Source organism: Salvelinus namaycush, chromosome 25 (assembly GCF_016432855.1).
Source record: "Salvelinus namaycush isolate Seneca chromosome 25, SaNama_1.0, whole genome shotgun sequence".
Lineage (NCBI taxonomy): Eukaryota > Metazoa > Chordata > Actinopteri > Salmoniformes > Salmonidae > Salvelinus > Salvelinus namaycush.
This window is the reverse complement of record NC_052331.1, coordinates 26685685-26712969: the sequence shown is the minus strand read 5'-3', so window position 1 is coordinate 26712969 and position 27285 is coordinate 26685685. Positions and strand designations below refer to the sequence as shown.

Here is a 27285-nt window from a genome sequence, read left to right as displayed (position 1 = left end):
AGAACTGTTAACAGGCATTACCTGTGGAATGTGGGCATTGTGGTGCTATAACTCCCTGCTATCAACCAATCAGCATCCAGGATCCAAACAACCCGTTTTATAAAATCCATGTAATCCATTGCCAAAGGTGTTCATGGGTTGCCATTTCCTTTTATCATATGCAAGCAGACAAACACGCAGACACGCACGCACGCACGCACGCACGCACGCACGCATGCACACACACACACACACACACACACACACACACACACACACACACACACGTTTGTTTGTTTTACTATCCTTGTGGGGACCCCAATTTTATTTCTTCCTAACCCTTAACTTAACCTAACCGTAACCCCAACCCTCTAAGCCTAACCCTAACTGTAACCCCTAACCCTAATTGTAACCCCTAACACTAATTGTAACCCTAACTGTAACCCCTAACACTAATTGTAAACCTAACCCTAACTGTAACCCCTAACACTAATTGTAAACCTAACCCTAACTGTAACCCCTAACACTAATTGTAAACCTAACCCTAACTGTAACCTCTAACACTAATTGTAACCCTAACCCCTAACACTAATTGAAACCCTAACCCTAACCTTAACTGTAACCCCCAACACTAATTGTAACCCTAACCCTAAATGTAACCCCTAACCCTAACTGTAACCCCTAACACTAACTGTAAACCTAACCCTAACTGTAACCCCTAACACTAATTGTAACCCTAACCCTAACTGTAACCCCTAACACTAATTGTAAACCTAACCCTAACCCCTAACACTAATTGAAACTCTAACCCTAACCCCCAACCTAACCCCTAAGCCTAAATAGCATTTTTCCTTGTGGGGACCAGCAAAATGTCTCCACTTTTCCTTGTTTCACTATCCTTGTAAAGATATTTGGTACCCACAAGGATTACAAAACCAAGGTGCAAATAATGTACAATCCAGGTTTGCAAAGCGCTTAGAGACTTAAATTTGCTAAAATGTCTAAAAACATGTTTTCACTTTGTCATTATAGTGTATTGTGTGTAGATGGGTGAGAAAAAAAACAATTTAATCAATCTGAATTCAGTCTGTAACACAGCAAAATGTAGAATAAGTCAAAGGGTATGAATACTTTGTGAAGGCCCTGTATAGTTTGATCTTGTATAGTTGTGTTCTTATGCCAGGTTATTGCTGGCAAGTTGTTGGGACTGAGCTACTCCTTCATTAAATCAATTAGATTCAGACTTGTTCTCAGTCTAGCCATGTGTCATGATAAAAGGAACTATAGCGCTTCGATTCATTTATTGGTTTTGTGGTGTAGACACAAACAGATCAAGGTGGAACTGTGCTCTCTGCTGGTGAATGAGACAGTATAAGACATCTGCTCTGGTCACCACGCTGACTGTGACATCAGGCCATGGCTGTCCGATAGTCATCAGTGGTCAGTGAACCACTATGTCAACCCTCTGACTTAGCACCTCTGTCTGTCAGAGAGAGAGGGAGAGACAGAGGTGAAAGAGAGGGATAGAGGCAGAGCAAGATGATGTCTATGATAACACCATGCGGTTCAAAGGTTCAGACAGGGCAAAGGGGAAGAAAAGAGAGAGAAGATGGAACAAGACAGAAAAAAGTGAGAAGAGAAGCATGCAGACGGAAAGAAAAGAGAGTGAGTCAAGGTCAGAAGGAGGACAGGAATGCGAGACAAAATAAGACAGATATACAGATACAGTATGTTGCAAAAGACAGGGCCTCAAAAGAGGCCACTTAAAACAGGATAATATTGTGTTTTCAGTTCAGTGCTGGGTTCCCCCCTCACTGGGAAGACTAATTACCGGTTGATCTAATACTTTATCTCCATGTGTTCCTGAAAACCCACACCCTCGACAAGTGATGCATCTCTACGCCCCACTCCTCTACTGCTTTATCCCAGCACTGACTGCACTGTGGGTTGTCCTTTTGAAGAACACCCGTCATCCTCCAACCCAAATATGAATGAATCAGTGAGGAGTGTGGGCCGCTTGCCAACCGCTGTGAGGCGGACCCAACCAACCAAGGCAGTCAGCTGACACAGTCAGCCCTCTGCTGCTCCACTGTGAGCTTTAGAACGAGGCCTCTGAGGTTTTTGCATCATTGCGTTTCATTTATTTTTTTCAGCGTATTTTTTTCACACTATCTCTCTCTTGCTCTGCTTTTCATATCTCTCTCCCTATTCATCTCTCTCTCTCTCTCTCTCTCTCTTTGTCTCTCTCTCTCTCTCTCTCTCTCTCTCTCTCTCTCTCTCTCTCTGACAGCCCTGTGCAGCAGAGCAGCTAGTGGTTAATTATTGGCTTTAATGTGGTAGCTAGCTTCATGCACATAATATGCAAGGCAGAGAAAGGCTCAGCTCCATCGCAGAGCAGAGTGAAGCAGACAGAGGTGGTCGTTCGCTTTCATTATGTGTGTGTGTGTGTGCTGACCCCATCATCTTGGCAGGTGGACCAGGAGGAGAATTGAATTAATCCACGTCCCATTGAACAGACGGCAGACAATTGGCATAAAATGTGGAAGTAGAATCTCATTTAACAGGGCCAGTGTGTGTGTGTGTGTGTGTGTGTGTGTGTGTGTGTGTGTGTGTGTGTGTGTGTGTGTGTGTGTGTGTGTGTGTGTGTGTGTGTGTGTGTGTGTGTGTGTGTGTGTGTGTGCGCGAGTGCGCGAGTGCCTGCGTGTCTGTGTCCATGCATGTGTGTTATCCATTATCCGTTATCCATGTGTATTATCCACTCGGGTTCCCGAGGGCGCAGCGGTCTAAGGCACTGCATCTCAGTGCAAGAGGCGTCACTACAGTCCCTGGTTCGAATCCAGGCTGTATCACATCCGGCTGTGATTGGAAGTCCCATAGGGCGGTGCACAATTTGCCCAGCATTGTCCGGGTTTGGCCGGGGTAGGCTGTAATTGTAAATAAGAATGTGTTCTTAGCTGACTTGCCTAGTTAAATAAAGGTTCAATAAAGAACCATTTAATTGAATGTGTGCTCTAGGTCTACTGAATGTCATGAACACTTTTATATCAGCAGAAGAAGATGATGACAATCTTTTTCCCCTCATCCTCCTACTAATTATTTTGGATCTGTGCGTTAACTGTTAAATACACTGAAGTCCTTGGTTCTATAAAAGGGTTATTGGTTTCTAAAGAGATAGTCCAGCTGGGATGTTTAATTCCCATAAGGCCAGTCTGATTGTTACGCGCTTCCACACTCCTGTTTATAGTATATTCACCAGATTGAACCATTCAGTGTGGAAGCCAATGCACCATAATGTTTTTAGTTCTATGGGTATGCTTTCCCCGTGCCTCCACATAGCCTACACCAGTGGTTCTCAAACGTTTTAACCTGTGACTTCCAAAAAAAGAGTGGCTCAAAGCTCGTGACCCCTCGCACACGCACATGAATGCGTGCACAATCGCTGCGCAAATGTGGCCTGTTGTTACAGCCATAAACGGTGATGCATTTTCGAAACGAAAGATATAGAAATAAACATTGTTTTACATCTGCATTTTGAGCAGAAAGTTATTCATGTTAGTAGTCAATATCAACTAGAGATATCATGTCACTTCTCTGGAGTACAGAGCAAGCAGGACTGTATGGCCAATCTGTATGCAGCGGAGGTTACAGGATCGTATGGAAAGCACGTCTGTTTGTAGCCTTTTTCTTCCTCACAAATATTGTAATACATTTGTCAGAAATGTTACACCTTCATCCCATAAGTAGGCCTTATTGAAGGCAGTGCAATGTTACAGCTATATTTAACCTATAGCCACAGTAGCCACCCAAACTAGGCCTATCTGAAATCTGAAAATGATCAAACAAAATCTCCAGGTAGCTTATTGTTCTGGCAATGATGTGTCCTTTAGCAGATTGCTATTTTCTATGGATAATATAACCGTACTCTGTTTTTGCCAGGCAAATCAGGAGAACATTTTAAAAGTGCTTTCTGATCACTAATCTGGATTAGTGGCCTGACTGCTGATGACTGGTCATTGGTCAAGAGTCAAGACACACAACTTTTTGGTTCTGAATCACAGATTATATGTTTTTGAGACTAGAATTTGGTGCAAACCATAGGCCTATGTTAGTAACCAGATTGAATAGGCAAAGAGAAATATAAATAATTTATATACATAGAAAATATTGACATTTTAATACTTATTTCTCCCATTCAGTTTCACACTTGCGACACCCAGGGGGTCGGGACCCCCAGTTTGAGAACCACTGGCCTACACAACACTATATTTATTGAACCTTTATTTAACCAAGAAAATTCCCTTGAAGATAGAAACCTCTTTTGCGAGGGGTTTTACTGGTAGTTTGTGGTGAGTGTGGCCAGTCCGTGTGTGTTTCTACTAGTTGGTGCTATGCTTGGTGGTTGTAGTGGTCTGTCTCTATGTGTTGTGTGACCAGTGTGTTAGCCTCCTGTGTGTCTGTAAGGAATTCTGCTGGAGCTGGGCTACGTCTCCCTGTCAGAGGTATAACCACTGATCTATGGAATGTCTCCTTCTTTCTTTATGTCTGTCTCTCTCTCTCCCCCTCAATCTTTCTCTCTTTCCTTATCTTTATGTCTGTCTATCTCTCTCCCCCTCAATCTTTCCCTCTTTCCTTATCTTTATGTCTGTCTCTCTCTCTCTCCACCTCAATCTTTCTCTCTTTCCTTATCTTTATGTCTGTCTCTCTCCCCCTCAATCTTTCTCTCTTTCCTTATCTTTATGTCTGTCTCTCTCTCTCCCCCTCAATCTTTCTCTCTTTCCTTATCTTTATGTCTGTCTCTCTCTCTCCCCCTCAATCTTTCTCTCTTTCCTTATCTTTATGTCTGTCTCTCTCTCTCCACCTCAATCTTTCTCTCTTTCCTTATCTTTATGTCTGTCTCTCTCCCCCTCAATCTTTCTCTCTTTCCTTATCTTTATGTCTGTCTCTCTCTCTCCCCCTCAATCTTTCTCTCTTTCCTTATCTTTATGTCTGTCTCTCTCTCTCCCCCTCAATCTTTCTCTCTTTCCTTATCTTTATGTCTGTCTCTCTCTCTCCCCCTCAATCTTTCTCTCTTTCCTTATCTTTATGTCTGTCTCTCTCTCTCCCCCTCAATCTTTCTCTCTTTCCTTATCTTTATGTCTCTCTCTCTCCCCCTCAATCTTTCTCTCTTTATCTTCATAAAGAGTAGGTCTTCCACTGTTACTTGAGTATGTGCAGTAAATCTATCTCATTCTCTCTTCCTTTCGCACTCTTCTTCTCTAATTATCTCTCTTTCTCTCACCCTCTCTCATATCCCTGGTCTAACAGCCCATTTGAGATGCCAGTAGAATGGGAGAGAGGACTCGTAAAAAAAATTGAAATCTGCCTATTTAACAGCACCATAAACCAGATGCTCGCCTCAAAACCCTGCTTCTCTGTTCTTATATTAATGAAGCATAAAATATTTAATTCAATCTTAAAAGGCTGTTGATATAAAGGTCCAAAGGTTTCATCTGCCCATCCGTTCTCTACCTTTGTTCAACATTCTTTCCCTGATTCTTTCCCATTAAGTTCATTCTGAGAGGGTGTAGAGTGATGGTTCCTCACTCATACTGTAGTGGATAACTCTCAATTTGCCCTTATGCTGTGTTCCGTGTACTATTGTACTGGTAGGGCTGGGAGGTATGTTGTGTTCCGTGTACTATTGTACTGGTAGGGCTAGGAGGTATGCTGTGTTCCGTGTACTATTGTACTGGTAGGGCTGGGAGGTATGTTGTGTTCTGTGTACTATTGTACTGGTAGGGCTAGGAGGTATGTTGTGTTCCGTGTACTATTGTACTTGTAGGGCTAGGAGGTATGCTGTGTTCCGTGTACTATTGTACTTGTAGGGCTAGGAGGTATGTTTTGTTCCGTGTACTATTGTACTATTAGGGCTAGGAGGTATGCTGTGTTCCTTGTACTGGTAGGGCTGGGAGGTATGCTGTGTTCCGTGTACTATTGTACTGGTAGGGCTAGGAGGTATGCTGTGTTCCGTGTACTATTGTACTGGTAGGGCTAGGAGGTATGCTGTGTTCCGTGTATTATTGTACTGGTAGGGCTAGAAGGTATGCTGTGTTCCGTGTACTATTGTACTGGTAGGGCTGGGAGGTATGCTGTGTTCCGTGTACTATTGTACTGGTAGGGCTAGGAGGTATGCTGTGTTCTGTGTACTATTGTACTGGTAGGGCTAGGAGGTATGCTGTGTTCCATGTACTGGTAGGGCTAGGAGGTATGTTGTGTTCTGTGTACTATTGTACTTGTAGGACTAGGAGGTATGCTGTGTTCCGTGTACTTTTGTGCTGGTAGGGCTAGGAGGTATGCTGTGTTCCATGTACTGGTAGGGCTAGGAGGTATGTTGTGTTCTGTGTACTATTGTACTTGTAGGGCTAGGAGGTATGCTGTGTTCTGTGTACTATTGTACTGGTAGGGCTAGGAGGTAGACCTTTTCTGGCTATGAGACCTGCTTCTGGGCTGTAGTTTAGGCCTCTAGGGCTCAGTTTTCCTGGCAAGGTTACATGATCAGGTAAAACTCCTGCCCCTATATAGGAGCTTTGCTTCAGTAGGTTTCAATGGCATATCTTGATAGAGGTCCTGGTTGCTTTGTTGGTATGGAGGACCGATCCTCAGTCCTACTTTACATGTTCTAGTCCAAGGGTAGGCATTTAGATTCAGCCGAGGGCCGATTTCTGTTGTATCGGATGGTCGGGTGGCCGGAACATAATAATAATACTTTGTGCACTGCAAATTGACCACAACTAAGCCCAAAAATGAGATTGTATTTTAAAAGAACCATAATTTCATACCTTGATTACATTGAGACACGATCACATATCTCTTTTTTCATTTGTCGGAATAATTGGGAACAGATTTCCTAAATTAAACAAATGTTTTGCAAATTTGCCGACCTGTTTGCTGACCCCTGGTCTGCAGGATTGCTGAAATGGATGTGATTATTGCCTGAGTTTAGGGACACAGTCATATCAGGAACAGTCATATTTTTCCTCCTTTCTCTCCCCATTCCCAGAATGAATCTGCTACTGCTGAAGGAAGGGGAGTTATCACTGGAGATCAATGGGGCTGGATGCAGTCACTTATAATAAACAGGGAGGGAGGGAGGGAGGGAGGGAGGGAGGGAGGGAGGGAGGGAGGGAGGGAGGGAGAGAGACAAATTGCCAGACATCCAAATAGCATCAGGGTCATTCCAGCAGTCCATTTAATCCTCAGCCTCACTACCACATGTTATGGATCACTCATCTGTTATTCCATCTGTCCCTATGTAACCTGTCCCACAATAACATCCATGTCAATGCCAAGGTACAGTGCTAGGCTATTTTTACCTGTCAGCTGTTAAACAATATGACCATTTTGCTTCAGCATTTTCTAATTTATTTTGTCCCCTCTCCCACCATGTAAGTCAGTGCCTCAAGTCAAGCCAGGATGTGCACTGTGTACATGTATCAGCCTAAATATCATGCCTAAATACTTTGCATTATCTTAATGTCTAATATTGTTTGTCTTTCTCTTCCCCTGTAGCCTGCCCCCCAGGGACATTCAAGTCGAGCCAGGGTCCAGGTCTGTGTCTGCAGTGCCCCTCCAACAGCCGCTCTGCAGCCGAGTCCGCCACTATCTGCGTCTGCCGCAACGGCTACTACCGTGGGGACGTAGACCGACCTGACATGCCCTGCACCAGTGAGTATCTTTATGGTACTTTTCCTCTGTACAGCCAGGCATAACCTGCAACAGTTCTATACTACTGTATATCTATATCTGAGTCTTCAACATCCCCTGTACATACATGTATACTCTTATGTAACCCTAGCCACTCCTTTTACATATATTTACCATATTCAGCCTCTGTGGGATATATATAACTAATACAAGACGTATTAGTTATATACCTATACTGACATATTACTTATACTGTATGTCACTGTATGTCAACCTTTGACATTATATCTAATGAGATATGTCTGAAGGAAGGGCGGGAAGTATACATCCGACTAATGTGGATTTTACAGGTGATGAGGCTGGGACATCAGATTGCAATGTCAGATTATGTCCTGATCCTGTTCATATTTACAACTTGTACTATAGTGGAGCAAATCAAATCAAGTTGTACTTGTCACATGCCGAATACAATTGGTGTTAACTTTACCGTAAAATGCTTGCTTACAAGCTCTTCCCAATAATAAAGATAACATTGTAACTGTGACGGAGCTGGCCGTGCACCCCGTGCAAAGAAAATAGAGAAATCTGAAAAGAAAATTGAGAAAACTGATGGAAATCCCTTGGATTACATTAAGGTACATTTCCCTTCTCTGCTTCAGTTAGATCCTCCTGATGTAATGGAGGTGATGGAGGTAATTGGTAACTTAAAGATATCAGCATCAGGTCATGATGAGTTTGGTGCCTCTTGGTGAAATCAATGTCTTCCTCGATTACTGAGCCTCTAACATATATCTTTATAAAAACTAAGCAAACTAGTGTTGTTCCTCAAGATTTAAAAATTGCCAAATTTATCCCCCTCTATACATCTGGGGATCCAAGATCTTTTACAAATTATCGCCCAATATTTGTACTACCATGTTTTTAAAAAATCCTAGAGAATATGTGTGTAGGAGAATGTTGAAACCTTTAAATCAACACTGTATTCTGTATGCACACCAATATGCACACCAACTCCACAGATATGGCTCTTTTGCAACTTGTGGATGAAATGTTTACAGCCCTTAACAACAATGAATACGCTTTTGTCATCTTTTTAGATTTATCCAAAGCGTTTGACATGGTTGATCATGAAATATTACTTTCTCAATTGCATTATTACGGTTTGCATGATTATACATATAATTGGCTATATAGTTATGTTTATGGTAGAGAACAATGTGTTTATGCAAATAGATGTGCATCCACAACAGCCAAGATATCCTGTGGCGTGCCATAGGGTTCGATAATGTGACCTTTGTTATTCCTAATCTATATTAATGACCTTGCTGCTGTGTCTTCTACCATACTTCCAATTCTCTTTGCTGTTGATACCAATTAGATTTGATCAAATAATAATTTTGATTCACTAATTAATGAAGCCAATTCAGGCATGGCCACATTTTCTGAATGGTTCCAGATAAACAATTATCTTGAAATGTAAAAAAATCCAACTTTAATGTATTCACTATTAAGAATAAGAAATATTGTTAAAAAAAAGAGCCAGAACCTCAATAGGTGGGAATAAAATGGAATAGGTTACATCCACTAGATTCCTCTAAGTTTTAATTGATGAAAAGTTATCATGGAAAGATCATATTCAATTTGTCTGCAGCAAAGTGATGAAATCTGTTGTTTTGGTTGATCAGGCTTGCTTCCTAACTCTATACTATAGCTTAATTTACCCATATCTCATTTACTGTAATATTGTCTGGGCCAGTCCATATGCCTCCTACCTACACAAATGACTATAAATACATTTGCAAGACTAGCCACCTCCTCTAATTACCTGGCTCCATCTGCACCTTTGTTTAAGAAAATCAATATCCTGTCTATTTACTACATTGATATACGCCAATTATGCACTTTCATCTACAAATACTCATACCTCCCAGACAGTTTACCTAAAATCGGCAATGGATTCTTCCAGGTTAATTCTGAAATCTATCCATATAACACAAACACTGCGGTAACCTTCACCCCCCTACTGCTGCACCTCACATTAACAATTCTCTATAGGATACAGAGGTACCATACTCTGGAATTCTTATCTTCACATTGCCAAAACATCTCCATCCCTCAATAACTTCAAGCAAAGACTGGGGGTCAGCCTGATGAACCAAACTACTCAGTAATCTCCTCCATATAGCCTAACTCTCACACACTCACATGCACACATTTAAACAAAACACATATACAGTTGAAGTCGGAAGTTTACATACACCTTAGCCAAATACATTTAAACTCAGTGTTTCACAATTCCTGACATTTAATCCTAGTAAAAAAATCTCTGTTTTAGGTCAGTTAGGATAATCACTTTATTTTAAGAATGTGAAATGTCAGAATAATAGTAGAGAGAATGATTTATTCTCAGCTTTTATTTCTTTCATCACATTCCCAGTGGGTCAGAAGCTTACATACACTCAATTAGAATTTGGTAGCATTGCCTTAAATTGTTTAACTTGGGTCAAACGTTTCGGGTAGCCTTCCACAAGCTTCCCACAATAAGTTGGGTGAATTTTGACCCATTCCTCCTGACAGAGCTGGTGTAACTGAGTCAGGTTTGTAGGCCTCCTTGCTCGCACACACTTTTTCAGTTCTGCCCACAAATTTTCTATAGGATTGAGGTCAGGGCTTTGTGATGGCCACTCCAATACCTTGACTTTGTTGTCCTTAAGCCATTTGGCCACACCTTTGGAAGTATGCTTGGGGTCATTGTCCATTTGGAAGACCCATTTGCGACCAAGCTTTAACTTCCTGACTGATGTCTTGAAATGTTGCTTCAATATATCCACATAATTTTCCAACCTCATGATGCCATCTATTTTGTGAAGTGCGCCAGTACCTCCTGCAGCAAAGGACCCCCACAACATGATGCTGCCACCCCTTGCTTAACGATTGGAAAGGTGTTCCTTGGCTTGCAAGCATCCCCCTTTTTCCTCCAAGCATATTGATGGTCATTATGGCCAAACAGTTCTATTTTTGTTTCATCAGACCAGATTACATTTCTCCAAAAAGTACGATCTTTATCCCCATGTGCAGTTGCAAACCGTAGTCTAACCGGTTTTGGAGCAGTGGCTTCTTCATTACTGAGCGGCCTTTCAGGTTATGTCGATATAGGACTCGTTTTACTGTGGATATCGAAACTTTTGTACCTGTTTCCTCCAGCATCTTCACAAGGTCCTTTGCTGTTGTTCTGGGATTTAATTGCACTTTTCACACCAAAGTACATTCATCTCTAGGAAACAGAACGCGTCTCCTTCCTGAGCGGTATGACTGCTGCGTGGTTCCATGAAGTCTATTGTTTGTACATATGAACGTGGTACCTTCAGGCATTTGGAAATTGCTCCCAAGGATGAACCAGACTTGTGGAGGTCTACAATAATTTTTTCTGAGGTCTTGGCTGATTTCTTTTGATTTTCCCATGATGTCAAGCAAAGAGGCACTGAGTTTGAAGGTAGGCCTTGAAATACATCCATAGGTACACCTCCATTTGACTCAAATGATGTCAATTAACCTATCAGAAGCTTCTAAAGCCATGACATAATTTTCTGGAATTTTCCAAGCTGTTTAAAGGCACAGTCAACTTGGTGTATGTAAACTTCTGACCCACTGGAATTGTGATATTGTGAATTATAAATTAAATGATCTGTCTGTAAGCAATTGTTGGAAAAATGACTTGTGTCATGCACAAAACTAGTTTTTTAACAAGAAATTTGTGGAGTGGTTGAAAAACGAGTTTTATTGACTCCAACCTAAGTGTATGTAAACTTCCGACTTCAACTGTATATACTTTTTTCATGATTACTGATCAATTCATTTAAACATGTATATTTAGCAGGTTTTGTTATCTGTTTTAAAAAAACATACTTATGTATTGTATCTTGTTTTCTTGTGGTGTGATTTTCATATAAGCCCTTGGGCTTCCAACCACCCCTGCACATCATTTTAATTTAAAAAAAATCTGTATTGCTGTTTATCACTTGTTTTCTTAGGTGCAAATAAATAAAACTAAAACTAAAACATCAAAATGTTTAAATAATTACTGGACGTATAAAAATCGTCAAAATTCTATCATTATTTATTAGCTATAAAACAGATGGTTTTAAGAGGTTTAATACAGACTAGAGGTCGACCGATTATGATTTTTCAATGCCGATACCGATACCGATTATTGGAGGACAAAAAAGCCGATACCGATTAATCGGCCAATTTTATTTAAAAAATATATATATAATAATATATATATCATACACACACACACACACATTTTTGTAATAATGACAATTGCAACAATACTGAATGAACAATGAACACTTTTATTTTAACTTAATATAATACATAAATACACACACGCACACAGCTCTGAAGTGACAATGATACTGAAGAGTCTGCTTAGGAGACAAATACTCTCAACTGTTTGAATAAAAATAGAGTTTAAGTTACCTGTGATGAATGTTGAAAACAAAAACTTTAATTTCTATATGCAGGAAATCCTATTTTAATAATGGGCATGGTAAGAATTGACAACCAAAGTGCGAGTCATAATTCCCATGACACCTTCTAGCAAAATCTGAAAAGCGGTTCCTTCATATTTTTAGATTCACTTAAAATAAGGTCTGTGTTTCGTGTAGGCTTACATCACCGTGCCAATTTTATAACTGTGTAGATATCCATAGGACAAGGTAACTCTGATCAATATTGGCTAAATATAAGCGAAGATAAACTTTTTTGTAGAGTGGATTTATGAAAATATGTTGACAAACGTTACCTTATCCTAGTGAGATTTACACGGGTATCAAAACGTCGAGGCGGTTTAAGCCTGCACGAAACACAGACCTTATTTGAAGTAGATCAAGACATTCTCTATGGAAGACATGAACGGTAAAATAACGAAGAAACCCCTTTCAAATTCAGCTGCAAGTTATTACAGGAATTATAAAGCGTCGACTATTTCTCTCTAAACCATATACCTTTGACTAATCCGGAAACTATCACCTCGAAAACAAAACATTTATTCCGTTCCGTATTTTATCTAACGGGTGGCATCCATGAGTCTAAATATTCCTGTTACATTGCACAACCTTCAATGTTGTCATAATTACGTAAAATTCTGGCAAATTAGTTCGCAAAGAGCCAGGCGGCCCAAACTGTTGCATATACCCTGACTCTGCGTGCAATGAACGCAAGAGAAATTACACAATTTCACCTGGTTAATATTGCCTGCTAACCTGGATTTATTTTAGCTAAATATGCAGGTTTAAAAATATATACTTGAGTATTGATTTTAAGAAAGGCATTGATGTTTATGGTTAAGTACACATTGGAGCAATGACAGTCATTGATTGATTGTTTTTTATAAGATAAGTTTAATGCTAGCTAGCAACTTACCTTAGCTTACTGCATTCGCTAACAGGCAGGCTCCTCGTGGAGTGCAATGTAATCAGGTGTTAGAGCATTGGACTAGTTAACTGTAAGGTTGCAAGATTGAATCCCCCGAGCTGACAAGGTTAAAAATCTGTCGTTCTGCCCCTGAACGAGGCAGAACGTTCCTAGGCCGTCATTGAAAATAAAAATGTGTTCTTAACTGACTTGCCTAGTTAAATAAAGATTAAATAAAGGTGTAAAAAAAAAATATATATATATATATATATATATATTAATAATAAATAAAAAAATCGGCAAATCGGCGCCCAAAAATACCGATTACCGATTGTTATGAAAACTTGAAATCGGCCCCGATTAATCGGCCATTCCGATTTTTAAGTGAAGATGCATTGAATGCAATAAAATTCTGTCTTTACAGTAACACAAGAGGAATAAAATACACAAAAATGGAACTATATACAGGGAGTATCAATACCAGATCAATGTGCAAAGGTACGAGGTATTTGAGGTAGGTATGTGCATGAAGGCAGGGTAAGGTGACTAGGCATCAGGATAGATAATAAGTGTAAGTGTGTGTGTGTAGCAGTGGAGGCTGCTGAGGGGAGGACGGCACAATAATGGCTGGAACGGAGCGAATGGAATGGCATCGGACACATGGAAACCATGTATTTTATACCATTCCGCCTATTACCACGAGCCAGTCCTCCCCAATTAAGGTGCCACCAACCTTCTGTGTTATGTGTGTGTGTGCACCTTCGTAGTGAATGTGTGTGGGAGTGTCAATGTGGTGTGAGTGAGTGAGTGTGTATATATAGTCTAGTGAATATGCAAAATAGAGTCAGTGCAGATCGTTCCGGTACCATTATTTGACTATTTAGCAGTCTGGCTACTTAGCAGTCTTATGGCTTGGGGGTAGAAGCTGTCTTGGAACCTGTTGGTCCGAGAGCCAAATCTCCGGTACCATTTGCCGGACGGTAGCAGAGTGAACAGTCTATGGCTTGGGTGGCTGGAGTCTTTTTCGAGCCTTCCTCTGACTGCCTGATATTGAGGTCCTGGATGGCAGGGTGCTCAGCCACATTGGTGTACTGGGCTATCCGCACCACCCTCTGTAGCGCTTTGCCGTCAAGAGCAGTGCATTTGCCATACCAAGCAGTGATGCAGCTAGTCAAGATGCTCTTGATGGTGCAGCTGTAGAACTTTTTGAGGATCCGTGGGCCCATGTCAAATCTTTTCAGCCTCCTGAGGGGGAAGAGGTGCTGCCTTGCCCTCTTCACGACTGTGCGGGTGTGTGTGGACTATGTTAAGTCCTTAGTGATGTGGACGCCAAGGAACTTGAAGCTCTTGACCCTCTCCACAACAGCTCCATCGAGGTGGATGGGGACATGTTCTCCCCTCTTTCTCCTATTGTCCATGACCAGCTCCTTGGTCTTACTGACATCGGGGGAGAGGTTGTTGTCCTGGCACCACGCTGCCAAGTCTCTGAACTTCTTCCTAAAGGGTGACTCATCGCCGTTGGTGATCAGGCCTACAACCGTCGTGTCGTCAGCAAAACTTGATCAGGAAGTACAGGAGAGGGCTAAGCAGGAGGTGTTGTTGCCGACCCTCACCACCTGGGGCCAGCCCGTCACGAAGTGAATAGATGACATCGATCTTCCTCTACTGCAGCCCACAGTCCTCATTATACTGATAGACAAAGCAGACACACCAGCTAGCATCCATACATACACTATACTGGGGAGCCAATAAGCCTATTTATGCCGTCATACTTATCTAAACATGTATTAAAACAATATGCTAAGCTCTTCACAAGTCCCTGCCGACACACAATTATAGCGGAGAACACTGAAGCCCCAAAACGCTTGTTTACTTTGGGATTCAAATGCCTCTGCAGAGGGTTTTAATGGTCTACATGCACTCGAACACCCCCCCCCCCCACACACACACACACTGGCCCTAATGCCTTAGGAGAGGATCTAATTAATAGGTATCCAACTCCTCACTACTTCTCAACAGCATCACTGGAGCTACAATATCATTATTTGTCTGGTTGTGTATTTATTTGATCTTCACTTATTCATAAAGACCTATGCTAATTGGATCAGAGACGGGGTATAGTGTCCAGTTCTGTTCCCCTGGTCTGGCTGGTGCTACCAGAGCTGTCAGTGCGTGTTACAGTATACTGTAGGTGTATGTACAGTGCATTTGAAAGGTATGCAGACCCCTTGACTTTTTCCAAATGTTGTTACGTTACAACCTCTTTCCCTCATCAATCTACACACAATACCCCATAATGAGAAAGCAAAACCCTATTTTTTTAAATGTTGTAAAATAAGTATTAATATTCCGAACCTTTACATAAGTATTCAGACCCTTTACTCAGTACTTTGTTGAAGCACCTTTGGCAGCGATTACAGCCTCAAGTCTTCTTGAGTATGATTCTACAAGCTTGGCACACCTGTATTTGGGGAGTTTCTCCCATTCATCTCTGCAGAATCTCTCATGTTCTGTCAGGTTGGATGGATAGTGTCACCGCACAGCTATTTTCAGGTCTCTCCAGAGATGTTCAATCGGGTTGAAGTTCGGGCTCTGGCTGGGCCACTGAAGCACATTCAGAGACTTGTCACGAAGCCATTCCTGCGTGGTTTTGGCTGTGTGCTTAGGGTCGTTGCCTGTTGGAAGATGAACCTTCAACCCAGTCTGAGGTCCAGAGCAGGTTTTCATCAAGGATCTCTGTACTTTGCTCCATTCATCTTTCCCTCAATCCTGACTAGTCTCCCAGTCCCTGCCGCTGAAAAACATCCCACAGCCTGATGCTGCCACCATCATACCTCACCGTAGGGATGGTGCCATGTTTCCTCCAGATGTGATGCTGGCATTCAGCCCGAAGAGTTCCATCTTGGTTTCATCAGACCAGATAATCTTGTTTCTCATGGTCTGAGAGTCCTTTAGGTGCCTTTTGGCAAACTCCAAGCGGGCTGTCATGTGTCTTTTACTGAGGCGTGGCATCCGTATGTCCACTCTACCATAAAGGCATGATTGGTGGAGTGCTACAGAGATGGTTGTCCTTCTGGAAGGTTCTCCCATCTACACAGAGGAACTCTGGAGCTCTGTCAGTCACCATCAGGTTCTTGGTCAAATCCCTCACCAATGCCCTTCTCCCCCGATTGCTCAGTTTGGCAAGACGGCCAGCTCTAGGGAGAGTCTTGGTGGTTCCAAACTCCTTCCATTTAATAATTATGGAGGCCACTGTGTTCTTGGAGACCATCAATGGTACCCTTCCCCAGATATGTGTCTTGACACAATCCTGTCTTGGAGCTCTACGGACAATTCCTTCGACCTCAAGGCTTGGATTTTGCTCTAAAATAGACAGGTGTGTCACTTTCCAAATCATGTCCAATCAGTTGAATTTACCACAGATGGACTCCAATGAAGTTGAAGAAACATCTCAAGGATGATCAATGGAAACAGGATGCACCTGAGCTCAATTCTGAGTCTCATAGCAAAGGGTCTGAATACTTATGTAAATAAGGTATTTTGTTTTTTTGTTTTCAATACATTTGCAAAAAAATGTATAAACCTTACTTTGCTTTGTCATTATGGGGTATTGTGTGTAGAACAATAAAGAAAAACATACATTTTTAGAATAAGACAGTAACGTAACAAAATGTGGAAAAAGGGAAGAGGTCTGAATACTTTCCGAATGCACTGTATGTCAACAGCCTTCTGCTCTGCCGAGGCTCTACTTCAAACAATGTCGCTCTCCTCATTTCCTCTTCCTCTAGGGGAGGGCGCCAAACCCTCTGTCTCCCATTACGGGGCCCACTAACCTCGGCTCCGCTACCCGCCACCGGTTGCTTTTGGGACAGGCTCGCGCCACACAACTCTCCCCTCTTCCTACCAACCGCCAGGCTTTCACCAGCCTTACCCCAGTTCCCTCACAATGGGCTTAGCCAGGGATAGCCTGCCTGCTGGGTTCACGGGACCCCTCTCTGTATGGGGGAAAGAGGTAGACTGACAGGCTGGTCGGTAATTGGTGGGAGTCGGCCAGTGGAACTGTTGCTGATTAGTCCGTTGGGGAGAGATGAGATAGAGATGGAGGGGAATAGGGGAGAAGCATGCTGTGGCTCCACTGTGTGAAGAGGGAAGGAAATTGAGAAATGAAGTAGCATGGTTGGGCTTATGGAGAGATGCAAAGACACTGTGTGTAGTACTGTGCTACAGTTAACTGTAGGGAATGGAGAGAAATGTAGAGGGTCTGCTTGTGAGTTAACAACTACTCTAGGGAGATAGTAGAGATGTACAATATGTTCACTTAGAAAAAAGGGTTTTAAAAGTGTTCTTTGCTGTCCGCCATAGGAGAGCCCTTTTTGGTTCCAGGTAGAACTCTTTTGGGCTCCATGTAGAACCCTGGGTTCTACATGAAACTCAAAAGGGTTCTACCTGGAACCAAAAAGTGTTCTTCAAATGGTTTTCCTATGGGGATAGCTGAAGAACCCTTTTAGGTTCGAGATTGCAACTTTTTTTCTAGGAGTGTTCTCTGCTATGGCCTACAGTATGGGACATGCAGAGATATTCAGAGGAAGATTATATAGTGTGGTATAGCCAATGTGGAAAAAGGCAGGGATGTGGTTTGAGACATGCAGGGATGTAATTCACCATGTTTTGAAGCTTGAGGTGTTGGTAGAATCGTTTGGATTCAATGACATGCAGGGGTATTGGAATGCATGGTATCAGCACAAATGAAGAGACAGACAGGGAGACAGAGGAAAATACAGAAAGGATTCCAGTACACTCATTACATTCCAGGCCTACACCACAATGGCTTGGTGTCCTGTGGCTCCAGTCTCATCTTACAACTGTGGCCAAGCTTCCGGATGCTTCCTTGATCTCTGTGCACACTGTCTGGACCTCAGGCCACAAATCCATATCATTCTACACTGAAGGTCTGTATCCATTAGCACTTTGAAGTCAACCTGGGTTGGGCTGGCCTTGGTGGGCTAGCTCGAATTGCGTTCTCACTGCCTACAGAAATGAGAAATTATGTAATGTTGCTAGGTAGCCAATATGTGACTGTGCAGCTGGCTTCGCTAATGTTGCTAGCTAGCAAGATGTTGAAGAATTTAATTTACCCTCACCGTGCTGTTACCCCATACTCCTGCCAGTGCCAGCCAGACTCAGAGCGATGTATTTAGCTTGCTAACGTTAGCTAGGTAGGTAAACAGTTAGCGTCATTGCTAGCATAACAGGCTAGCTACCTTAATTCCTACCTTGCTTGCCATTGCATTGGCTATTAGCTAGCTAGCTAGCCAAGCAAACCAGACAACAGGTTTGATAGCTAACGTTAGCTAGCTAGCTTGTTTCAACTCCTGATTTGCTAGCTAACGTTAGGTAGTTAGCAATCGAGGGCTGACTGTTCTCATAAAAGTCTATTGTGTAGTGCAAAAATGAATGAAGGATCCAGATATGGTGGTAACATAGCTAGCAATGAGGAATCGGCTGAGAAGCTGAATCTGCCCGGTGTCGGACTCGGGCCCGGAATCAATACGAATGACTGCCCAGAATCGGCCCAAGTACATTGGGCCGTTTCCGTCTACTGTAATTCAGCCGACTTTGCCGGTATCGTACCAGAATCCCTCCAGAAGCAGCCTGATGCAAATTTAAATAAATGTATACAAAATTACCCGATTTAGTCATTTTAAATGTTACTATTATACATTTTCTACATACAAATTATTAAAAAAACATTTTATGTCGGAGGAAGCACCATACACCTGGTGATCGTGTCAGCGTGCATGCGCCTGGCCCACAACAGGAGTCACTACAGCGCGATGGGACAAGCATTTTTAATGCTTATCAAATGCCTTGCAGAAAGTATCAAAAAACTAAAATACTACACAGGGCTCTTAAAGAATTTCAATTAAATGTTAATTGTATTTTTTGATCACAGAAACAATGAGAAAATATGGAAAAATAAATAATGAAATGTTAATTATATAAAGCAGCCCGTGTAATCATCTGCCAGAGAATAGCCCCAATCGGCGAGCCCCAAGTATTACATTTGGGCCAGATAACTGACACCGGAATTGGCCTGAGCCCCAAGTAATATATACATTTGGGCCAGGTAACTCTCACCGGATTCGGCCCGAGCTCAAACCCCGCATCCTAGCCAAAAGTAATATTGCCTAAGGCGGCCCAGACTCGGGCCACATGACGTCGGCCGAGTCTGACTCTCAGCCGAGTGCCCAGACACTCAGACGGAATCGGCCCAGATCCACTGTGCTAGCTGGGAATTTGTGTGATATCTGGCTACTGCTTGTTCATTTGCTAGCTAACAGCAACAAGCCCAGATGAGCTAGCTAAACATTGTGTCAGCATCCAGCAGTGATCAGCTGGTGGTTGCATACAGTAGTAACGGCAACACCAGCCTGAATTCTAATCAAGCTTACTCCAGTTGTGAAGCTGGGCTGTGCTGGCATGGGTTTCCCTCGATCCAGCTCTAATTTTAGAATTCCATTTGAGCCAGCTCGAATTTGACCCTAATTTTAAGTGCCAGTGGAAACGGGCTTAAAATAACAGGCTGAGAGAGATATTTTCTCAGGCTTGTCGCTTTTCTTTATCCTGTTCTCCTGTGCTCGTTTTCACCTTATCTTCTCCTTTAATTCTCTCCCTCACACGTTTTCACATGTTTTACTTGTCATGTTCTTCTTTTTTCCTTCGTTCTTCTCCCCTCTCATTCTTTCTCCTTCTCCTTGCTCTTTTTCCTCCTCCTTTTCTTTTTTCTCTCATTCTCTCCTTACCTCTCCTTTTTTTCACTTTCCCTCCTCTTCCTCCTTCTCTTCCCCTCTTCCTCCTTCCCTCATATTTCTCCTTCTCTCCCCCTCTCCTTCTGCAGTGGTAGAGTAAGTAAGCTGCTGGCTCTGCCAGTAATGCACCAGTCAACAGAGCTAAGCCAGTGTAATTGCCTGGTCTAATCCCTCTGCCTGCACTGTTGCCTGGCTGCAGAGAGAGAGAAAGATATGGTGCTCCGCATTAATGTGTAGAATAGCAGGAAATCAGCTCTAAAACAGCAACATTTTCTCTCATGGCAAAGTGTGTAAAATAGCATTAGATTAGCTAGAGAACTGAAAATGTTTTGCTCCGACCTTGCGGGGGGCCCCGCGAAACTGCACTACGCCACTGACACACACATACACATACACACACTCACAGACACAGACCTCAGACACACAGATTCAGACACACACAGACTCAGACACAGGTAGTACTCGCCCTGTTAAATGAGATTCTACTTCCATTAAATCTCCTGAGCTCCCTTGTTAGGCTCTGATATTTGAGCTCTTGTCCATCAAGCAGTCCAGCTTCCTTCTGTGGGTCTTTGACATGTCATGTGATTGATATGGTGGCACATGTGCTCTTTAGTGCAAGGCTTAGGTCTCGTAGTGTCTGCCCAGAGCAGAGCTGATGTGAACTAATTGATGGATAGTGTGTAGCATTTGTGAATGAAACCTATAAATTAGGGCTGTGACGGTCTTGGAATTTCAGGTTACGGTAATTGGCCAGGCCAATGTAGACGGTCATGACATAACCGGTCAGGGGAGGGTAGGGGGGAGGGGTCACAATTCTGTTTGTACACCTGGATGGATATGCTTCTTAATAAAAACATACTTGAAACAAGCCCTTACACTTAGTTATTATCATGATATTTCATTTTTACATTTACATTTACATTTAAGTCATTTAGCAGACGCTCTTATCCAGAGCGACTTACAAATTGGTGCATTCACCTTATGATATCCAGTGGAACAGCCACTTTACAATAGTGCATCTAAATCTTTTAAGGGGGGGGGGGGGGGGGGGGGTTAGAAGGATTACTTTATCCTATCCTAGGTATTCCTTAAAGAGGTGGGGTTTCAGGTGTCTCCGGAAGGTGGTGATTGACTCCGCTGTCCTGGCGTCGTGAGGGAGTTTGTTCCACCATTGGGGTGCCAGAGCAGCGAACAGTTTTGACTGGGCTGAGCGGGAACTGTACTTCCTCAGAGGTAGGGAGGCGAGCAGGCCAGAGGTGGATGAACGCAGTGCCCTTGTTTGGGTGTAGGGCCTGATCAGAGCCTGAAGGTACGGAGGTGCCGTTCCCCTCACAGCTCCGTAAGCAAGCACCATGGTCTTGTAGCGGATGCGAGCTTCAACTGGAAGCCAGTGGAGAGAGCGGAGGAGCGGGGTGACGTGAGAGAACTTGGGAAGGTTGAACACCAGACGGGCTGCGGCGTTCTGGATGAGTTGTAGGGGTTTAATGGCACAGGCAGGGAGCCCAGCCAACAGCGAGTTGCAGTAATCCAGACGGGAGATGACAAGTGCCTGGATTAGGACCTGCGCCGCTTCCTTTATTCAGCATATTACTTATAAATATTAATCAACAAATTAAGAAATGCCAGGTTGGAGAGAATCTGTCGCATTTTCATATTGAAACAACATTAACAGAGTACAAATAAAGATACTGTAACGACTGTCTAATTCCTCCTCCTCGGATGAGGAGAAGGAGTAAGGGTCAGACCAAAACGCAGAGTGGTTAGTGCTCATATTGATTTAATCAAAACGAAACTGAACACTTACAAATACAAAAAAACAACGAACGTGACAAAACCGAAAACAGTCCCGTGTGGCACGAACACTGACACGAGATACAAACACCCACAAACACACACGTGAACCCCGGCTGCCTTAGTATGATTCTCAATCAGGGACAACGATTGACAGCTGCCTCTGATTGAGAATCATACCAGGCCGAACACAAAATCCCAACATAGAAAATCACACATAGACAAACCCACCCAACTCACGCCCTGACCAACTAAATAAATACAAGACAAAAGAAAACAGGTCAGGAACGTGACATAACCCCCCCCTTAAGGTGCGAACTCCGGGCGCACCAGCATAAACTCTAGGGGAGGGTCTGGGTGGGCGTATGTCCACGGTGGCGGCTCTGGCGCTGGTCGTGGTCCCCACCCCACCATAGTCAATCCCCTCTTCCGTAGCCTCCTCCAAATTAACCCCACTAGATTAAGGGGCAGCACCGGACTGAGGGGCAGCACCGGACTGAGGGGCAGCACCGGACTGAGGGGCAACACCGGAATGAGGGGCAACACCGGAATGAGGGGCAACACCGGAATGAGGGGCGGATCCTGGCTGGCTGGCTCTGGCGGATCCTGGCTGGCTCTGGCGGATCCTGGCTGGCTGGCGGATCCTGGCTGGCTGGCGGATCCTGGCTGGCTGGCTCTGGCGGATCCTGGCTGGCTGGCTCTGGCGGATCCTGGCTGGCTGGCTCTGGCGGATCCTGGCTGGCTGGCTCTGGCGGGTCCTGGCTGGACGGCAGGTCCTGGCTGGACGGCGGGTCCTGGCTGGACGGCTCTGGCTGGTCCTGGCCGGACGGCTCTGGCTGGTCCTGGCCGGACGGCTCTGGCTGGTCCTGGCCGGACGGCTCTGGCTGGTCCTGGCCGGACGGCTCTGGCTGGTCCTGGCTGGACGGCTCTGGCTGCTCATGGCTGGCTGGCGGCTCTGGCTGGTCCTGGCTGGACGGCTCTGGCTGCTCATGGCTGGCTGGCGGCCCGGGACAGACGGACAGCTCTGACGGTGCTGTGCAGGCAGGCAGCTCAGACAGCGCTGGGCAGGCAAACAGTTCAGACAGCGCTGGGCAGGCAGGCAGCTCAGACACTGGCTGCGCTGGAGAGGAGGAAGGCTCTGACAGCGCTGGAAAGGTGGGAGCAACTGGAGAGAGAAGACGGAGAGACAGCCTGGTGCGGGGGGCTGCCACCGGAGGACTGGTACGTGGAGGTGGCACCGGAAAAACCGGACCGTGAAGGAGGACACGCGCTCTTGAGCACCGAGCCTGCCCAACCTTACCAGGTTGAATGGTCCCCGTAGCCCTGCCAGTGCGGCGAGGTGGAAAAACCCGCACTGGGCTATGCTGGCGAACCGGGGACACCATTTGTAAGGCTGGTGCCATGTACGCCGGCCCGAGGAGACGCACTGGAGGCCAGATGCGTTGGGCCGGCTTCATGACACCCGGCTCGATGCCCAACCTAGCCCGGCCAGTGCGGCAAGGTGGAATAGCCCGCACTGGACTAAGCACGCGTACTGGGGACACCGTGCGCTTTACCGCATAACACGGTGTCTGACCAGTACAACGCCCTCTCACTCCACGGTAAGCACGGGGAGTTGGCTCAGGTATCCTACCCGGCTTTGCCACACTTCGCGTGTGCCCCCCCCCAAGAAATGTTTGGGTCTGACTCTCGGGCTCCCAACCGCGTCGCCGCGCTGCCTCCTCATACCAGCGCCTCTCTGCCTTCGCTGCCTCCAACTCCGCCTTGGGACGGCGATATTCCCCTGGCTGAGCCCAGGGTCCTTTGCCGTCCAGGATCTCCTCCCAAGTCCACGAGTCCTGTGTCCTCGGTCTCTGCTGCTGCTGCTGTCTGTTCCCACTCTGCTTGATCCTTAAGGGGTGGGTGTTTCTGTAACGACTGTCTAATTCCTCCTCCTCGGATGAGGAGAAGGAGTAATGGTCCGACCAAAACGCAGAGTGGTTAGTGCTCATATTGATTTAATCAAAACGAAACTGAACACTTACAAATACAAAAAAACAACGAACGTGACAAAACCGAAAACAGTCCCGTGTGGCACGAACCCTGACACGAGATACAAACACCCACAAACACACACGTGAACCCCGGCTGCCTTAGTATGATTCTCAATCAGGGACAACGATTGACAGCTGCCTCTGATTGAGAATCATACCAGGCCGAACACAAAATCCCAACATAGAAAATCACACATAGACAAACCCACCCAACTCACGCCCTGACCAACTAAATAAATACAAGACAAAAGAAAACAGGTCAGGAACGTGACAGATACAGTATATGCCTACCTTGTTCTTGTCTGTTGGCTTAAAAAAAGACACAAAACCATTCAAACGAAGTCCGCAAAATGTCACAAACCCTGCTGCTGCTGTCATTCGATGTCAGTGGCATTGACATATTTTATTCAAAGAGAGGACACCATAATGAGAGAAATAATGTAGCCTAAGCTACTGAAAAAAGGACTTTTACAAGACTGAATCATGATTTGATTCTTATTAAAGAGATGGAGTCCAGACAGACTACTTTAGTAAACTTTCAGAATGGACTTATACAGTACCAGTCAAAAGTTTGGACACACCTACTTATTCTAAGGTTTTTCTTTATTTGTACTATTTTCTACATTGTAGAATAATAGTGAAGATATCAAAACTATGAAATAACCAAAAAAGTGTTATACAAATCTAAATATATTTTAGATTCCTCAAAGTAGCCACCCTTTGCCTTGATGATATCTTTACACACTCTTGGCATTCTCTCAACCAGCTGCATGAGGTAGTCACCTGGGATGCATTTCATTTAACAGGTGTGCCTTGTAAAATTGTATCATTTATTTTCTTCTTAATGCGTTTGAGAAAATCAGTTGTGTTGTGTCAAGGTAGGGGTGGTAAAATGAAGATAGCCCTATTTGGTAAAAAACCAAGTCCATATTATGTCATGAACAGCTCAAATAAAGAGAAACGACAGTCCATCATTAATTTAAGACATGAACGTCAGTCCATGCGAAAAATGTCAAGAACTTTGAAAGTTTCTTCAGGTGATGTTGCAAAAACCATCAAGCGCTAAGATGAAACTGGCTCTCATGAGGACCGCCACAAGAAAGGAAGACCCAGAGATACCTCTGCTGCAGAGGATAAGTTCATTAGAGTTGGGGCGGCAGGTAGCCTAGTGGTTAGAGCATTGGACTAGCGGAAGGTTGCAAGATCAAATCCCCAAGCTGACAAGGTAAAAATCTGTTGTTCTGCCCCTATACAAGGCAGTTAACCCACTGTTCCTAGGCCGTCATTGAAAATAAGAATTTGTTCTTAACTGACTTGTCTAGTTAAATAAAGATTTAAAAAATAGTTACCAGCCTCAGAAATTGCAGCCCAAATAAATCCTTTGCAGAGTTCAAGTAACAGGCACATCTCAACATAAACTGTTCATAGGAGACTGTGTGAATCAGGCCTTCATGGCCGAATTGCTGCAAAGAAACCACTACTCAAGGACACCAATAAAAAGAAGAGACTTGCTTGGGCCAAGAAACGTGAACAATGGTCATTAGACGGGTGGAAATATGTCCTTTGGTCTGATGAGTCCAAATTTGAGATTTTTTGTTCCAACCTCCGTGAACAGAGGATCTCCACATGTGTTGAGCATGGAGGAGGAGGTGTGATGGTGACACTGTCAGTGATTTATTTCGAATTCAAGGCACACTTAACCAGCATGGCTGAAGGCATTCAGTTGTACAACTGACTAGGTATCCCCCTCTCCCCTTACCACAGCATTCTGCAGCGATAAACCATCCCATCTGGTTTGCGCTTAGTGGGACTATCATTTGTTTTTCAACAGGACAATGACCCATAACACACCTTTAGGCTGTGTAAGGGCTATTTGACCAAGAAGGAGAGTTATGGAGTGCTACATCAGATGACCTGGCCTTCACAATCACCTGACCTCAACCCAATTGAGATGGTTTGGGATGAGTTGGACCACAGTGAAGGAAAAGCAGCCAAAAGTGCTCAGCATATGTGGGAACTCCATCAAGACTGTTGGAGAAGCATTCCTCATGAAGCTGGTTGAGAGAATGCCAAGAGTGTGCAAAGCTGTCATCAAGGCAAAGGGTGGCTACTTTGAAGAATCTAAAATATAGTTTGATTTGTTTAACACTTTTATTTCATAGTTTTGATGTCCATACTATTATTCTACAATGTAGAAAATAGTAAAAATAAAGAAAAACCCTTGAATGTGTAGGTGTGTCCAAACGTCTGACTTGTACTGTAGCGTTTCAGACATGACTGAGTCTGACTTGCCAAGGAGAGGAAAACTGGGCATATTCCATATCCACCCAGAGGGCAGAAAAGGCTTTGATAAACGTTGATTACTGTACTGTTTTTATGAGTCTGGCTCTGTTTGGTTACTACATGATTCCATATGTGTTATTTCATAGTTTTGATGTCTTCACTTTTATTCTACAATGTAGAAAATAAAGAAAAAAACAAAACTTGAATGAGTAGGTGTGTCCAAACATTTGACTGGTACTGTACAGTAGGTCTATAGAGAGCATCAGTCAAACTCACACACGCAAACCCCCATAAAAGCACCCGTCAATCAAAGTCACCAGTGTATCAGACACAACAGCTAATATTTATCCTTTCCTTAAAACGTATTAAAAAACCTATTCTGTAAGGACAGACGCTGGAAGATGAGAAGCAAGTACAGGGAGTGAATATTTAATAAATAACTGACGTGAAACAAAAAAAGGACAGCGTCTGGACAGGGGAAACAAAACGACATTAATGCTAACACAGGGATCAAACTGAGGAACAGACAGATATAAAGGAAGCAATCAACAAAGCCTACCTTAGGCTTTCCTGAAAGTAGGCTATAAGATAATGAATTGATAGTGAAAGGATGAAGGGGACAGCTATGCTATGGTATGAAGATAAAATTGACAATCATTAAAATAGAAACAAATGTCCATAGCCTATTTATCAGCGACGCTGATTATCGTGGGGGAGAGTGTTGGAAAGATTTTTCAAATACTGTGAGGAGCTATTCTAATTTGAATGGATGTAAAAAATTTAAAAATGACTTCGTTGACTGAGAATACCAGCTGTTCACTTTCCTAAATTTGACATTTGCGAGAAGCAGGCCAGGTACTTCTATGTGTGCTCAGGTGCACGCGCTCCATCAACATTGCTCACATGGAGTGCGTAAATGATGGTATAAAATACACCAAAACTTTTTTCCCATAAATGTAGCAGGTTTTTAATACATGTATTAACATAAATAATTATAACCAGGGATTAACGGTACATTTTTGGGGGGGGTCTCGTCTAGGGCAGCATATCGGCCAGGACCGGGCCTGATCAGCATTGATTAGTCTATAAATGAAGAAAAGATTCAGTATCAAATTATACCATGCCAAGTTGGAGAGGATTGGCACATAGTTCATTTGACACAACATTAGAGCATTATAGGACTCAGAGCCAGAACAACCTTGTCGACTGCTGTTTAATAATTAATGAATAGTCAGACACATCTAGCCTTTTTTAGGAGAAGACCGATTTATTTATTTACTAGCAAG

At 43.6% G+C, this 27285-nt stretch overlaps 1 protein-coding gene across 1 annotated transcript in view; it reads left to right on the top strand.

Annotated features, from left to right (window-relative positions):
- LOC120019855 (ephrin type-B receptor 1-B-like) overlaps positions 1-27285 on the top strand; it is a 165925-nt gene that overhangs the window by 33416 nt on the left and 105224 nt on the right. The window contains exon 3 of the mRNA XM_038963269.1: positions 7528-7683. Within this exon, the coding sequence (XP_038819197.1) occupies positions 7528-7683 (156 nt within the window). The remainder of the gene's footprint in view (positions 1-7527; positions 7684-27285) is intronic.